Source organism: Aspergillus udagawae (assembly GCF_001078395.1).
Source record: "Aspergillus udagawae IFM 46973 DNA, scaffold_9, whole genome shotgun sequence".
Classification (NCBI taxonomy): domain Eukaryota; kingdom Fungi; phylum Ascomycota; class Eurotiomycetes; order Eurotiales; family Aspergillaceae; genus Aspergillus; species Aspergillus udagawae.
In genome coordinates, this window is record NW_025091272.1 from 230,165 (window position 1) to 246,439 (window position 16,275).

At 50.3% G+C, this 16,275-nt stretch overlaps 3 protein-coding genes across 3 annotated transcripts; all 3 read left to right on the plus strand.

The window, feature by feature from the left end:
- Positions 1–6,020: 6,020 nt before the first annotated feature.
- Positions 6,021–9,710, plus strand: Aud_010321 (putative serine/threonine protein kinase; the record flags this gene model as incomplete). The annotated part of the gene is made up of 1 exon (XM_043295164.1): positions 6,021–9,710. The coding sequence occupies one exon, from the start codon at positions 6,021–6,023 to the stop codon at positions 9,708–9,710; it is 3,690 nt and encodes a 1,229-aa protein (XP_043151099.1).
- A 1,386-nt stretch (positions 9,711–11,096) lies between these two features.
- Aud_010322 (arabinogalactan endo-1,4-beta-galactosidase) lies at positions 11,097–12,210 on the plus strand (the record flags this gene model as incomplete). The annotated part of the gene is made up of 2 exons (XM_043295165.1): positions 11,097–11,423; positions 11,482–12,210. 2 exons carry the CDS (start codon positions 11,097–11,099, stop codon positions 12,208–12,210), a joined length of 1,056 nt encoding a protein of 351 aa, XP_043151100.1.
- Positions 12,211–13,918: 1,708 nt separating this feature from the next.
- On the plus strand, positions 13,919–16,232 carry crzA (putative C2H2 transcription factor Crz1; the record flags this gene model as incomplete). The annotated part of the gene is made up of 2 exons (XM_043295166.1): positions 13,919–15,248; positions 15,307–16,232. The coding sequence occupies 2 exons, from the start codon at positions 13,919–13,921 to the stop codon at positions 16,230–16,232; spliced, it is 2,256 nt and encodes a 751-aa protein (XP_043151101.1).
- Between the last annotated feature and the right edge of the window lie 43 nt (positions 16,233–16,275).

Sequence of the window (16,275 nt, forward strand, 5' to 3'; positions counted from 1 at the left end):
TTAGTAGTTTGTTCCGCAGTCAGGGTCGAATGAAGACGCCTTTGCGAAGAAAATATCAAGAGACTAGGAGAGAGAGGCAAAAGGTGAAGGTAACGGCAACAGTAAACATCCCAGGCAACATCCACATCCTACCTTACGGGCAGGTGAATACTCTAGAGTTAGAAGCCATCTACCCAAATTGTCTGCCGTGACCCATTCTAGATCTTACAACCCTCCACTGTTACACAATGCACGCAATCATAGAGCATCACTCGAGGCCTGAAGGACCAGTGAGAAGGATATGTCGAGCAGGCCAGATAGATTAATGGAGGGGCCAAGTGAAGCTGCGATGGTAAACACGGGCGGGTTGCACTGGCAACGCTGGGCGGGGGATCCATCCTCATTCACTGACTGGATTAGAGGGCGGACTCTGCAGGATCAGTGGCGTAAGACTTTATTTATTTGATATAGTATGATGCTACGGAGACAGAAGTAGATGGACAGCAGCTAGATATGAAGTGATATCTACAGAATGAGGATGAGGATCCAGTCTGTCTTATCAATCAGCGGCATGTGCGATGGATCATCCCTTGATGTCTTAGTCCGGAGTATGTGAGACAGCAGGTGGTCGCACATCATTTAATATTCTTCTCTACAGCCAGAATGGTACTGTGTGATCCGTAGTACTATTATTATGTATCTAGACAGTAGTACTCAAAAGCATTGAATCTGAGGCCTAGATTATGAAATGGTCCCAAGAAGGAATCCTTTATTTACACCACAGGCGGTCTATCGTGTAATAACCGACCACTCTCCAAATAATCGCTAACTACTTTACTGTCTTGAATGATATAAGCACAGAGTATTCGTACACCATAGACCATTTGCCTTCAAGCAAGGGATGAGCTTCTCATGTGCTCATGCGGGGTCTCGCACATTAATACGTATTGATATGTGAGCATGGAGTACAGAGAGTATATCATGGAGAATTTCCTATTGAAACACCACCACCACAGCGCAACAATAATGTAGAGAACTGGCATCTGAAGAGACTGGTATCCGTCACCATCGCTTTTGAGTTGCCTTGACTGGATAATAGCTACATCCCAGCCTCCCAGTCTACGGTTCCTACCCAATCCAAGGCGCAAATGCAACAAATGTCCGTGCTTGCGTGGTGCTACCTGACGCTTCAATCACAGACTCGGGTCGGCTACAACCTGGATATGAAATTGCAGCCGAAGTTGGCCACGAATCAGAATCGTTCTCATACCCTCTTGGTCTTCTAATGGCAATGGATTATTGTCTTCGTGCATATGCAACTAGCTAAACCCGGGGTTAGTGCAATGAGGGGTTGCGACCTGAGGCATAAGCAGGTAATAGAAGCATTGACCGTCTGAGGAAAAAGCAATCATCAATCTTGAACGATGATCATGGGGTAGGGGCTTAGGAAACCAACCCTTAGTGTAACTATCTAGTTCTTCATACAGAAGACATATTTGGTGGCTTGTGAAGTTAGTCTTGATACGCAATACGGAACTCGGCATAGGCATCATTTTCATCCCTCACTCAATATTGTCTAGGTTGGCTAACTGTCAGAGTCTTACTGTAATACTCTGTTCACGCATAGCCAATGCAAGACGCCGTAGTTTGCAGCCCGTCAGAACTTTCTTCAATTGTTTGAGCGAGGCAACGCTGGGTACTATTATCAGTGTCAGTGATAGAGTCCACTACGCGGCATCATCCTAACCAGACAGTGTCAAGGCAGTAGATGATACCGGATGCATAGTCTGCACTGCACCCGGTGGCAATGACGCTCCTCAGAAAAGTGATGATGCAGGGGTAGGACTGGTTGATGTGAGATCAATTATTATACTAACTGCCTCACAGGACAAGGCCGAACAGATCCATGGGTGGAATGATGGATGGCTGCAGGTAAATCTGTAAGCGAACTAGCGTCCGAGGACGGATGGCCCCAGCTTTCCGTCATGGTCCCCCTTTACTTTACATCCATACCTGAACGTTTGATAAATTTCACTTGCGCTAGTTTTTCGAATTTCAGCAAACCAAGCCTACGGAGGACCCTAAAGCTTAGGTTGGTCACACTGCCACCTACTGGAATAGGAGGTGCTGTTTTACCTTGAAAAAGCAACCGCTGGGTGTCACAGATAGACACTTTGTACAATAAAGGATGAGGTTAGGAGGCAAATCGCTATTAAACTTGGAGCCACCCGCTCGACTGCACTCTGCTGCGGGCCGGTGGTTGACCTGTGCACTTGAACAGTGCACTCCATTTCGACGGAAAAATGATTCCACCTTTGACGAGGCATCAGGTAGGTACATACATGCATAAACTGCAGACCAGACTTCAGACCAAGGAGATGGCGAATTTGCGATTCAGCGCAGGAACCTATGGAGTAGCATTTAGAATGCAAATCAGGTAATTCGACACGACGTCTCCGCTGTTCTGCCATGGTATCAACCCTGTCTACAACGTTCGAGACGCCTCGAGCAGTTGGATCAGCAAGACAAAGAGGCCTAGCACCCGCCAATCCGTATCAATATCCCCGCCACCACCATCATACCCAGAGAGCGACTCGACTGAAAGGGTCATCGAATAGAGAGGTACATGGTTGGCCGGTTGGGGCCCAATGATGTAATGCTCGAGAGAGGTACTTGATTGGTAAATGGCTCCGGAGAAACCATTTTACCAGGCAGTCTACTTCTTGAGTTAGCGGAAACTCAAGGAGCAATTTGGTTCAAGGTCAAGGACTAAAAGCCAGGGCGACTCTGCAGCTAGGTGGAAGGGCTGGTTAGATGCTGGGGGCTATCTATACGTCCGTACACTGGGAGAATTGTCGTCTCGCTTTGGAGTGCTTCTGAAACCGGTTCAGACCGTGCGTGAAAACATACGGAGTTGTACAGAGAGATGATAAATACGAGTTTCTCGACCACCTAGATACTGCACACTAATCTAGCGGTACCTACCCAATCCTTGCCTGCAAAGGTGATCCTGCTATGCAAAGTCATGGGAGAGCCAAAGACAAAATTTTGACGGGAAGTCTACCTATGTTGTTCTTGTACGAGCATTGGAGGAAAGTAGGTGTGTTTGGCGTCTTTTTGCACATATATCGTTATCTACTGCTGCTTAGGAAGGCTGCTTTTACAACTTGCACACTATCCCAGTTGTCAGGAAGACATCGAGTTCAACCAAGGTTGCTTCTAAAGCAGCTACTCATCGTTGCATCCGACTGAAATTGGATCGCATAAGCGAATGATGATGATGCTGTACATGTCGTCTGGATAAGTGAAAGTTTCCCACGGCCTTCCAATCACCCTGGAGAAATCCTTAGATGGAGGACTCTTGGGTCAAATGCTGACAGCGCCAAGAGGGCCTTGCGCTGCTCTACAACAAAAATGGATAGAGGTTGCTTCAATATACCGATACGATAATGTTGAATTCTTATTGACTTTGTCGAATATCAAACAAATGGTCGGTAAGGTGTAAATGTTATTATGCTTTCGCACGATGATCTCTCATTCACTGCTTCATAGGTATTGAATAAGAATCGTCGTATGAAAATTACTTCATACCAGGTACCTAGTAATGAGTTGGTCTAGCTTACTGTACCTACGGAGTAGAGAACAGACCTCCGGCTGGCAGTCCAAGCTCAACGAGGCGAAGTACCGCGATTGGATGGTAAGACAAGATCGCTACTCGGAGAAATTTCAGGTACCTACGGTGTATCTAATGGAAGGGATATCAATTCCAGACTCGGATATCATTGTATCGATTGGTGCGGAATTTGATCAATCATTTCCATGGTCTATCAGTGATCGACTCTCCGCGTATAGTGAAGTCCTCTTCAATATAAAGTGGAAGATACTAGAAACTGGAGACGATTGAACCAAACGTGCCTGGAATGGGCCAGAATGATGGAGGGCAAGGTGGTAAATCGAACGTTGGACCCACGGAACAGCAGATCTGCTTCATGATGGGGACAGGCTAAATCGGCTCGAAGTATAGCGGTAAGGGTGATTTGGTGGTATAATGAATCATGTATCTATCAAATGGAAGGTGCGGCTGGTTAATAATGACATAAAAGAGTGTATAGATAGCGGTTCCTGAACCTAAGAGCCCAGATAACCCGAAATGTTCCCGAGGACCGCAAGAGCGCAAGACTTGAGAAACTGATGATGGCACTCATTGACCTTGACGAAAAGAAAGGAAGGGAAAAAGTCCTCTACGTAATATACTCCCGTCCGTGCTGTATCAGATGGCGGATGGTCAGTGGGTAAGCTTGGCAGCTTGCCACTCCCTAGTACCAACCATGATCTCTCACTTCGTGTGGGAGATACTCTATTTGATTTCTGCTTTTCTCTTTCGAAACTCCTCCGGAATTTGTAGATTAATTTAACAAGTACATTCCTGAGAGTGATGAAGTCAGGATAGGATTAGCTTCTATGATCATTCCAAGTAGAACTAAGGCATCGTCCAAGTTATGGAAAATCCTATGTGCAACACCATTGGGCCCATGGCATGGCTGACTGTCATATTACCATGTCATTCCGTCCACCAGTTGTTAATTTTATTGAGAAAACTTACCGTACCTTACATCACTTACAACTTGTGACTTTTTACTTTACCAAACCCAAACTCTGCCAACCAAGCCCAATAACGAACCACTGCCTGTTTTAACCAAGAGCCCAAAGAGCCCGAGACAGAGTCAGTCCGGACAATCGGCCGAAGGGATAACCTCTTTGACACCAGCTGAAGGATGAAAACCTTGAAGATTGAATATGACTGTAAATGATACAACTTCCATTCTCATAAATTGGATAAATGGAAGTGATGAGCTATGGAAACGTTGACTGTTGAGCTACACAATGTATGTATTATTACCATACTATTACTATCATAATTACCTACTTAATCATGCCCTGGATGTCAGGATTAATTACCAACCTTCAGTCTGTGATTTAGTTACCCACCAAAGTTCCCCACCATTACCAGAAATAACCCACTAGTCCTGGCTTGACCCATCCGCCTATCTGTCTATCTCTGATTAACTATTATTATTCTTCTTTCCTGAGTAGTGATCATTACTACTGTGTAATTCCCCCCCTCCGCCTGTTCCCGCCTGACAAAAAGTTATTTTTCCCTAGAACAAAACACCCTTTACCTGCCAAGTGCCTACGACCGCCATCTTTCCTGTTCTCTATACACCCTCGTCTCGCTCCCTCTTCCCTACTAATTATCTTCTCTCATCTCTTTTTGTATTCATCTTATTCTTCTTTCCTTCTGACTTCTTTCATCCCAACCCGTTGGGGAGTCCTTTTCACATTTTTCCAGGTTCTTCCGCTCCCTTGTTTTCTATGCGCAGACACTCCTTTCCTCACTGTCCACCGAACTGAAACAAATCTCTCTCCGCCCTCCGTCATCGGCCCTCTGTACAACTCACATCTCCTTTTTCGAGATAAAGGGCCTTCTTCTTTCATCGCTTATTGCTCTACGATTACCTACTGTTGCTCTCCTTCTTTCCCGCCCGACGTCCAGAATTTCCTCTGTTTCGCCGGGCGCAAGATTCGATCCTCCACCGCTTGACTGGCGCTGTAGCAGGTCTATCGCCGGACTTTTATCCGTCGTCACCGTTGTCCGGCACACGGTGTCGGTTCTGTCCTTGCACCAACCGTCAATCATCCATTGCCAACTCAGCCTGCATGACTGCTGCCGCTTCCGCCCGTGTCGGACCCTGAGACAGAGTAATGCCGAATCATTCGTGCGCCCGATCACAACTTCCCGTCAGCCCGCCTTAAATTGAATGGTTTACTGCGGAAGGATAATAGACAGGAAAAAGAGAAGGAGTAGGAAGAAGAAGAAGAAGAGAGGGAGATAAAGTGATTAAGTGGAGGAACAATTTTATTACCAGGTCCCAACACACAGAGGACAGGAAGGAAAACATCAACAAAAACCCGGATAGGAGGATGCACTGTCGCACTACCTATATTGTTGGTTTGGAAAAAGGATAACAAAGAGTATGAAAATGACTGATCGCCCCTCATCAGCTGGCCTGGAGGAAACCGTGAACTTGGTTGCTCGAAATGGTCAAGCAGCGGACAGCGTTCCGTCCCGACGAAGTTCGGGTAAGTCTGCTGAAGCTCCAGAAGCCTCGCTGCCTGCCCCGTCCGAGTCGGTAGATGTCAGGCAGGCAGTCGCCAAACCTCCCAGTGCCAAACTTGCCCTGCCTAACGGCGAGGTGGCGGATGCTCAAACGTCTCTTCGTCACACATTTCCCCATTTATATCATTCCTCAGGTGCATCCCGATCACCCTCGACCCGTACTTCATCCAGCTCGCTCCAGGCGTTGAACGAAGACACCGTCGTTGACGCCCGGTCGGATCACGGTTTATGGACGAAGGCGTCTCTCGGGCGAAGAATGTCCCATCGCAGTGTGAACGATGCGCCACCTGCCGATTACCCGGTATATCCTGACCAGTCCTACGCCGTGCTCCAATCACAAATACACCCTACCTATCACCCTCCATTTCTGCGCTCCCGCAGTTCCTACCCAGCGCGGACTGAGTCGCTTGGCCGACTTCCGACCCCGCGCGCCGCTCGCACTGCGGGCAACACTCCCGTATCGAGTCCTGGACTATTCTCCGTCCACAGTCCCCGCTCAACGCCTCCTCCTAACTCCGATGACGAAGGTCGCATTAGCAGTCCCTATCTACACCCTACTCATCTCCAGCCGCCGAAAGAGACACATACGGCGGAGGTTGACCGAGATCTCGTTACTGGGAACAAATTGATCAACCAATATGAGATTCTTGAAGAGCTCGGGCGGGGTGAGCATGGAAAAGTGAAACTGGGCCGCCATGTGACAACGCGTCAGAAAGTGGCAATCAAGATCGTTCAGCGCTATTCAAAACGACGCCGTTTGGGTAAATTGGGTAATCCCGAAGACAAGGTCAAGAAAGAAGTCGCCATTCTGAAGAAAGCTCGGCACCCAAATGTTGTCAGTCTGCTTGAAGTTATCGACGACCCGAACCGCCAGAAGGTGTATATAGTCTTAGAGTTCGTTGAGAACGGCGAGATCATCTGGCGGAGGAAAGGACTACGTGAGATTATACAGGTCGACAAGCGCCGCCTGGAACGTGAAAAGGCCGGTATTCCCGAAACCCCGTCGTTCTGGGAGGAGAGTCGACAATATGTCAGGACGGCGCAGCGCCTTCGTCGCCAGCGAGAGAAGGCACGTGAACGGCGCCAAATGAAAGCCGTCCACGCTCAACAGGCACCTATCCCCGCCTGGAGTTTAGAGCATGGAGCCGAGTCGGACGAGGAAGAGGAGGGTGATCCAGCAATGGCCCGCACTATTAGTCGGTCCATTGCGAGTCACGATGAGACCCAAGAATCCCCGAGTCACTCCTTGGCATCCGCACATGACTCTGCGCTGGCCGCAATTGAAGGTACAATGTACGGAGCCTATGTTGATTACTCCCTAGATAGGCGATTCAGTACCGCCTCGAGCAGCATGGGCTACGCTCCCTCTGAGCCGGAGTGGTTCTCGGATGATGATGACATGTCGTACGTTCCGTGCCTTACCGTCAACGAAGCGCGAAACGCATTCCGTGATTCTCTACTCGGTCTTGAATATCTTCACTATCAAGGTATCATCCACCGCGATATCAAGCCTGCGAATCTTTTAGTCACAAGCAATCACCGCGTGAAGATTTCCGACTTTGGTGTTTCCTATCTTGGACGGCCGATGCGAGACGAAGAGGAGGAGCAAGTCACTGAAACTGACGCAACTGAATTGGACGATGCTCGAGAGTTATCCAAAACTGTCGGCACCCCGGCCTTCTACGCACCCGAACTGTGCTACACCGGCGACGACTTTGAAGAGACAATTGGCTCGGTGCCCAAGATTACAGGTGCGATCGATGTTTGGTCTCTCGGCGTGACCCTTTATGGAATGATCTTCGGACGTCTGCCTTTCGTGTCCGACGACGAATACAGCATGTTTCAGACTATTGTCAAGAAAGATGTTTTCATTCCGCGCAAGCGCTTGCAGCCTGTCGAGGACGACCCCGAGACCGTCAGCCAATGGCCCCGATACTCGAACAACAACAAGCGCATGGAGGACGAGATTGTCTATGAGGAGATCGACGATGAACTTTACGACCTGCTGAAGCGATTGTTGACCAAGGATCCCGTCAAGCGCATTACGGTCAAGGAGATTAAGCACCACCCTTGGGTCCTCCATGGTTTACCGAACCCCAGAGCGTGGATTGAGGAAACGGATCCAGGCTATCAGAGCAAGGGCAAAAAGATCGAAGTTTCCAACGAGGAAGTCACTACCGCCGTCAGCAAGGTACCGTTTATTCAACGGGTGCGGTCCAATGTTGCCAAACTGTCGAACTACCTCACTGGAAGATCGAAAGACAAGGACAAGGAAACTCGCAAACGAACGTCTAGTACCACACCATCGGTCGAATCTTCCGCCTCAAGCAATGCTAGTTTTGGAAAATATATCCTGGACAGTCGGCGGGGTAGTCTCAGGGAGGAGGATTTATACCGGCCTGCCAGGCTGGCAGCAAGGGACGCTGAACATCCGCTGTCGCACAGTGTGACGGCGAGTCCGGTCGGTCGGGATGATCAAACCTCATACTTTGACGACGTAAGAACTGATGCGGCGCTTGATCGCACGCCGCGCCCCGATCCTCCTCATCGCGCGACGTCAACCTTGTCTACTGCCGGATCTGCAAAGACTATCCGGCCAGACTGGACAGCCACACCATGTGCAAGCCAGCGGGCCAGTGCGTCTTCCAAAATCGAAAACCAGGGCACCACCCATCTCGGTGGGCTCTTGGGCGGGGCAGGCCGTCGGCTAGCACGGGGCCTTCAAAGCAGAGAGTGGCGCTCAGATCGGTCCATTTCCGGAGATACCGCAGATTCCGTCTCTCTAGATGGTGATCGTCACTCAGAGCCCAGCCTTGCCTTGAGCGTCGCCTCCGCAGTTGGTCATCTACAAAGCTCGAGTTCTTTGCGGGACGAGGATTCCTCCCATTCGCACGCGGAGAGCTTGAGCGCAGTGGATTTAGGACACCGGCGCAATAGATCTCACCAGCTTACGACCAAGTCATCACAGGAGCCGTTTCAATTCTCCAAAGATGTTTTGTTGAGGAAGCGACGGAGTTACATTTACCAGGCTCCTGTCGACGACCAAGTGCCACCGGAGAGCAAGAGCAGGTCCACCGACTCGCTAAATCTTCGACCAGAGCCACAACCAGAGACAACAACAGCATGCGCGATCGAAACTGCCCCCGCTGAACCACCATCCGGTGGACTAACCACATCGCCACCCTCGGCTGCCACCATTTCCTCCTCCTCGGTCGACGACTACACCAGTGGAATGTCTCAGAGTGCTTCTCATCCGAGTATCCCCTCGGTCATTTCCGGTGCATCTTCGCTTTCCGGTGATGGATCCGTCAAGGACAAGGAATGTGAGCAGGCGGTTGCAGTCCCTTCCATCCTTCGGACGGGCGAGACGGTCAAGGCTCGACTCGTGCGACCCCAACAGTCGCACGAGGACGATGAGTCGCGGTACTACTGTGATGATGAAAATGATTCGGAGGACGACTCTGAAGACGAGGTTCTCGTCATTGGCAGAAAGAAGCCAAGCCCGCAGAAGCCAGTGATGTGTGGGACTCAGGCTTCCAAGCCCAAGGCCTGAGCTAGATATATAGGAAATTCGCCTGACCTGGCCGACGAATTTTCCGTGTGAGAGAAGAAAAAAGTCTTCCTATTTCGAGATCTCTAATACCTTGCTGTGGGCGCAGAAACCATTGCCCTATTTCACATTCTATTATTGTTCTTTGAGCAGTCCCTGACGTGATGTCCAGTGGCTTGCTCCTTGCTGGGTCTCGTTTCTTTAATGTATATCAATTTTATTGCCACGCCTTTTCCCTTCCTGTGTGTTGCACTTTTGCGGGTCCTGTCGACAGGCCATTCGATTGGCTGCACTTGCTGTTGGCATACATGATACACTGCTTGTACATATATTCTCATGGGCGGCACGTCTATATTCGCTTTTTTCTTTGCTTGCCTTTGCTCCCTTCTTCCTTTCTTGTTGCGCACCCCGGCGTTCTTCGATTCGACCCTCTGCGATTATATATTGGGTTTTTTTATTTTCTATGGCATGGGGTGTTTGAGATACAAACTCATCTGTTGTTGTACGTAATGTTGAAACGCGAGGGAGGATCTGGGGATGCAAAGGTTGGGATATACCGAGCCAGAGTCCTTTTGAGAAAGCTCGCATGATGCATGAATGTCTTTTTCTTTTCTTTTCTTTTCTTTTCTTTTCTTTTTTTTTTTGCTTCTTTCTTTCCTTTCACTTTGCGTGCTGTTGTGATGTGATGATGGATGATGATGACCTAAATTGGGAGACCTAGAACGTCCCAGATGGCTTAGTATTTGAACCCCAGTTGGGATGAAGCAGTAACAATTGATGAATTCTTGGTTCTTATGAAATATCTCCTCCCTACCTTTCGAGCTAACGATCGTCGTTGGGCTGGACTGAGGCTAGATCAGCACTGGTGGTGGAGGATGCAAGACATGACTCCGCACTCGGCGGTTTGAAAATTCCCGGATCTACAGTGCTCGGGGTATCACCATCCAGGAACCCACCACTTAGTCTTTTCAAGGAAGTTCTTCAATTGTTCCTCCACCAATAGTGGATGTTGCCTCAATGTACCTGTCCAAAGCCCTGACCACCATCATTCCATGCCATTTACCCGGGCCATGAAAAAAAAAGCGGGACACCGGGCCATCCTGTCAGGTCATGTGTCCTCGGTTGATCCTGGTGGATGATTATGCCGCAGGACCATCACTGGTTTCTGCTGAGACCGCTGTTGTCTCGGAATTATTGCTCCCTTATGTCCCAAGTTTGATGTGATGGATTAATGGTGATCCACCCATTGGTTGCGTAGTCATGGCGGGGGGAAGTAGGAGACGAGATACATATATGTGCTATGAGACACCCATTTTTCCTCGTTCTGCAGGTGCTCAGGTCTTGTTTTGATGTCCAGTGATTCTGGAGTCTGAAAGTTGCTCGGGCAAAATGATGCTCCTACCCCTTTTTGTTCTCCTCTTTCACTCTCTTGCTACTGCATCTCTTACTTACCGCGGCGCTGATATTTCCTCCCTGCTAATCGAGGAAGGGGCCGGGATTCGGTATAAGAATCTGAACGGCCAGACGCAGCCGCTTGAGAATATACTCAAAGCTAACGGTGTAAATTCCATTCGCCAGCGGGTGTGGGTGAACCCCAGCGATGGACATTACAATCTGGACTATAACCTGAAGTTGGCGAAGAGGGTGAAGGCCGCGGGGATGAGCATCTACCTTGACTTGCACTTCAGTGATACGTGGGCAGACCCGAGTCATCAGGTATGTGGATGTGAACGCGCCAGCAGTGCGTACTATGGCTGAGACGAGACAAACATAGACCACACCCAGTGGGTGGTCGACCACCGACATTGGCACCCTCACCTGGCAAGTGTACAACTACACGAAGGAGGTCTGCGACACGTTCGCCAGCAACGGCATCAACGTCGCCATCGTGTCTATCGGCAACGAGATCCGCAACGGACTGCTATGGCCGCTCGGCAAGACAAGTAGCTACGCCAATATCGCCAACATCCTCCACTCGGCGGCCTGGGGCATCAAGGACTCGACCCAGTCGCCCAAGCCGAAGATCATGATCCACCTCGACAACGGCTGGGATTGGTCGGCACAGAAGTTCTTCTACGACAGCGTCTTGTCAGGCGGGAAACTGGTGAAATCCGACTTCGACCTCATCGGCGTGTCGTACTACCCATTCTACAGCGCCAGCGCGACCCTGTCGGCGCTCACAACCAGCCTGAAGAACATCCGCTCGACCTATGGCAAGGACGTGCTGGTCGTCGAGACGAACTGGCCCGCCTCGTGTCCGAACCCGGCGTATGCATTCCCTTCGGATCTCCGGAGTATTCCTTTCTCGGCGGCCGGGCAGACGACGTTTGTGCAGCGGGTTGCGAATGTTGTGGCGGGGACCTCGGGTGGCATAGGACTGTACTACTGGGAGCCGGCTTGGGTGCAGAATGCGGGCCTGGGCTCGAGCTGTGCGGACAACTTGATGGTGGATTGGAATACGGATCAAGTGAGGACAAGCGTGAGTGTGTTTGGGGGAATCTGATCGCTGTATATCCCTGGATGTGATTGCTATACTCCGTACGAAGTAGTCTACGATTACTACCAAGCTACTTCGTACCAGGGGTCAATATTTTAGAATCCCAAGGCAGAAATATTTCCTGGAAACTTGATATTCGAAAATGGGTCGAACTGTTGATCGCTCAGACTCGGACATGACGCTCGGTGGCTGTGCACCGCGACTAGTATCAACCAACACGTCTGGAGAGTCCACTTAGACCAAAGAGTCGACCTGTCAGAATCCTGCAAGCTGGTAGCTAAGAATCAGTTACCTCAAGGCTCACACTCTGTAATTTAGCACACAGATATAAAAAGAAAGGAAAGCTGTCAGGCTGACTTTTCGTACCGAAAGGGGAGAGAGAGTCGTTTGCTATATACTATCCTAGCTAGAGACAATGGCCGATGATGTCAGTACGTAGCTAGCACCCTCGAGCCGATCAATCATGGAGAATTGGGTACTGTTACGAGACAAGACAGCTTCACACAGATATTTCAAGATCGATTTGGAATATTTGTAATCGGGATGGTTGATGGAGTCTTCCTCGACCTGTCTACATTAGTACCACAGCTGAGTCTACCTCTCTAGGTACGGGAATAGAATCACGATAAAAATCATCAGTTGGATATATCGTCGATCAACACAGTCCGTTCATTTATGACTTCGTCGAAATGAGTCCTGATATTGGTCTCTGCATCAAGCACTCAAGAATATCTACTTTCCCTTATTTTTCTGCGTTTAGATTCCATGTCAGATTCTGCCCTTTCAACTGGCCAATACAGCCTACAGAGTACCTAGTATGTAGCCTAGTAATAGATCATACCTACTCCGTACTTAGTTACCTGTTGAAAGGGTGGTTTGATCTGCCCATGAATAGATACGCATTGTTAGGGCACCAAACCCCCAGAATTACAGTAAGAGAAGCCCAACTCTCTTTCCCCCCCTCCGTGCGTTCGTCTTCTCTTTTAGTCTCATATTTTCCTTTATCAGGGGCCACAAGTCAAGACCTTATTATTTTTTTTTTTTTTGATAACTACCCGCCTGCAAATATCATCATCATTGACGTCGTTGTTAGTCAAGTTTATCTGTTCCTCTTCGTCGTCACCATAATTATATGGATAGCACGTGCCTGAGGGGGAACATCATTATCTTCTCAGCTTCAACTTCATCATCATCATCCCTCCGTGTCTTATCATTCTTTCTCTTTTGAGTCTGATTGACAGAAGTACGGCCTAAGGGTGTTAGATCCTTCGATGATCTCTTGACGTTCTCCTGTATTTCCTTCTCCCAGGTACATTTTCCATACTAGAGACATGCTAGCCCCGAGAATGTGAAACAACCGCAAGACCAACCGCTGATGCTTGCGCCACGAGGCTGATTCGCAAGGTGCACTCCAATTCCAAATCCCCAGATCTTGTCTCGTCCACCCCTGATCGCTGCGGATGGTATCCTCTTCTGGCCCTCCTTCTTCTCTGCCGCACCTGCGTTGGTTACCCTCTCTGCGGTCGTTGATCCCTTCCTGGTCCCCCTTCACCGCCCCTCTCTTCCCGCCCATACATACTACGGCGACGCTTCTCTATCGACCACCCCTCCGCCCGCGCGCTCGGTCGCTTGTCCCTGTTTCCGCGGCCATCTTCATCGCTAAGCCTCTGGGTCCAAATCTGTATCTATTCTGGGATCACGTTGCACAAACGTGATGACTTCACAGGAGATGTTCCCCGAGTTGGGGCAGTCTCCTGCACCTGGCGTTAAAAGCCGCGGTGTCAGCCCCTCCCCCCATCATCATCATCAGCAGCAGCAGCAACAGCAACATCAAGGACAATTTACGGGAACAGTCACTGGCTTGGATCTCGATTCTTCGATCGCTGCAGCTAGTTCCTTCTCCAATTCGTCCTTCGATCCCAATAGCAACAACATTAACCCTTGCGCTGAATCGTATGGGTATACTGCCGCTGGCTATCTCTCAGGCACTCCTGCATCACAGAACGACCCGAACTACGCGAATAGTCTTCAGATTCAGCAATCGTACGACACCGGTCTGGTTCCTCAGTTCAATGAATCACACGGCTTGTCGATACAGCAGCAGTCGCAACAACAACAACAACAACACCAGCAGGCCCCCATCGATGATAACTTCTCCAACCTCTTGAACTCCAATACCACCGATTACGACTTTAACACCGTCTACCAGAATCACAGTCCCAGTAGTAATACTGCTCCTGAGTACGACTCCTCCCTTCTGCTTGACCCTCAAGTCCACCAGCAGGCGCATCCGACCCAGATACCCTCCTCCCATTCCTCGACTTCTCCACAGATCTCCCCTCTCGAGCAACAGCAGCACTCCTCACCGGGTCCGATGTCACCCCAAGGCTCGACGACCGTGGCTTATTATACCCCTCAGCATTCCCGTCATGCATCCTTAGACCCCGCCACGGCGGCCTTCCTCACGAGTAGCGCGCATCCTGACTGGCAGGCTGTCATGGGCACCAGTGCCGCTTTCCAGGGCCATCGACGAGCGCCATCCGAGGTTTCTGAAATTTCGTCCGCCGCTCCTTCTCCGTACCTCTCACAACATGAGTCTTTCGATGGCGTAGACAACAATCCCTCTCCCCTTCTGGCACCTCAAAACGATCCCAGCTTGTACGATAATGCTCTTGGGATCGAGAACTTCACTTTGTCCGAGCAGCAGCAGCATCAAGGGTTCAGCCCGGCGCACAGTCCGTACATCTCTCCGCGGCTGATGCCCCAACAGGGACAGGAAATGATCCCCAATGTGCCATATCTCTCTGGCCCCGCTCCGAACACGCAATATCAGACACCTCCGAATGGTATGTATGGCAATGGCTCGGAGGGCATGATGAATATGCCGCAGGCGACTCATCCATCTGTGGACATCGGCCAAGCCTCTCAAATGGCTCCGCCGTCGATCAACGTGGAATTCGCACCTCCGTCGCGAATCCCCAGTTTTGGACCTTCAAAACCGGCCAACAGCCTCGATACCTTGAGTCCTCCACCTTCGTCGACACGTAAGTCCCCCTAGCATTCGATTCTCGTTTGTCATCAGAGAACTAATCAAAATTGTAGGCTCTCGCGGGCGTAGCAAGTCTGATCCATATGCCCATCCTAGCACCACTCGGTTGCGCTCCTCGTCGACTTCGAGCAGCCTGGAGCCCCTTGCCCCTTCTACGCCTCGGTCACTTTCTCCATTCGACTCTTTAGGGCGTCAGAGCAATCCGAGCTCACGCGATCCGTCGCCGTCTAAATCCAGCCGACGTCTGTCGACATCGTCGATCGATAGCCGCAATTACATTCTGGGCCTTGCGGATCCCCAACGGCCAGGGGCTAGCCCCAATGATTCGAAGCGTGTCCAGAAACATCCCGCAACGTTTCAGTGCAACTTGTGTCCGAAGCGCTTCACTCGGGCATACAATTTGCGGTCACATCTCCGAACCCACACGGACGAGCGGCCGTTTGTCTGCACTGTATGTGGCAAAGCCTTCGCTCGACAGCACGATCGTAAACGGCATGAAGGGCTGCACTCGGGCGAGAAGAAGTTCGTTTGTCAAGGAGAACTCTCCCGCGGCGGACAGTGGGGTTGCGGTCGCCGGTTCGCTCGGGCAGACGCTCTGGGGCGTCATTTCCGTTCGGAAGCGGGGCGGATCTGTATCAAGCCGCTGCTGGATGAGGAGTCTCAAGAGCGTGAGCGTTCACTCATGGACCAGCAGCAACATCATTTACAGCCACTTCCGCAACAAGTGATGGTACCCATGGATAACCCGCATGCTGGTAATTTTGTGCTGCCTGCTGCGCTGCTGGCTCAATATCCGGCTCTTCAGACTCTGCAGTGGGATCAGATTGCCGCAACGGCGGATGATCCTAGCGACATAGGGGGCCGTAGCAGCTTCGATGCCAGCTCCGGCAACGAGTTCGGCTTCGAGGATGATGATTCGGGGATCAGCAGCGTGTCCGGTATAAATGCTGGGTTCTCTGCTCCCGGTAATTTCTATTGAGTCAACCATGAGCGTCAGATACCAGGGGTCTCCATTGGAGATA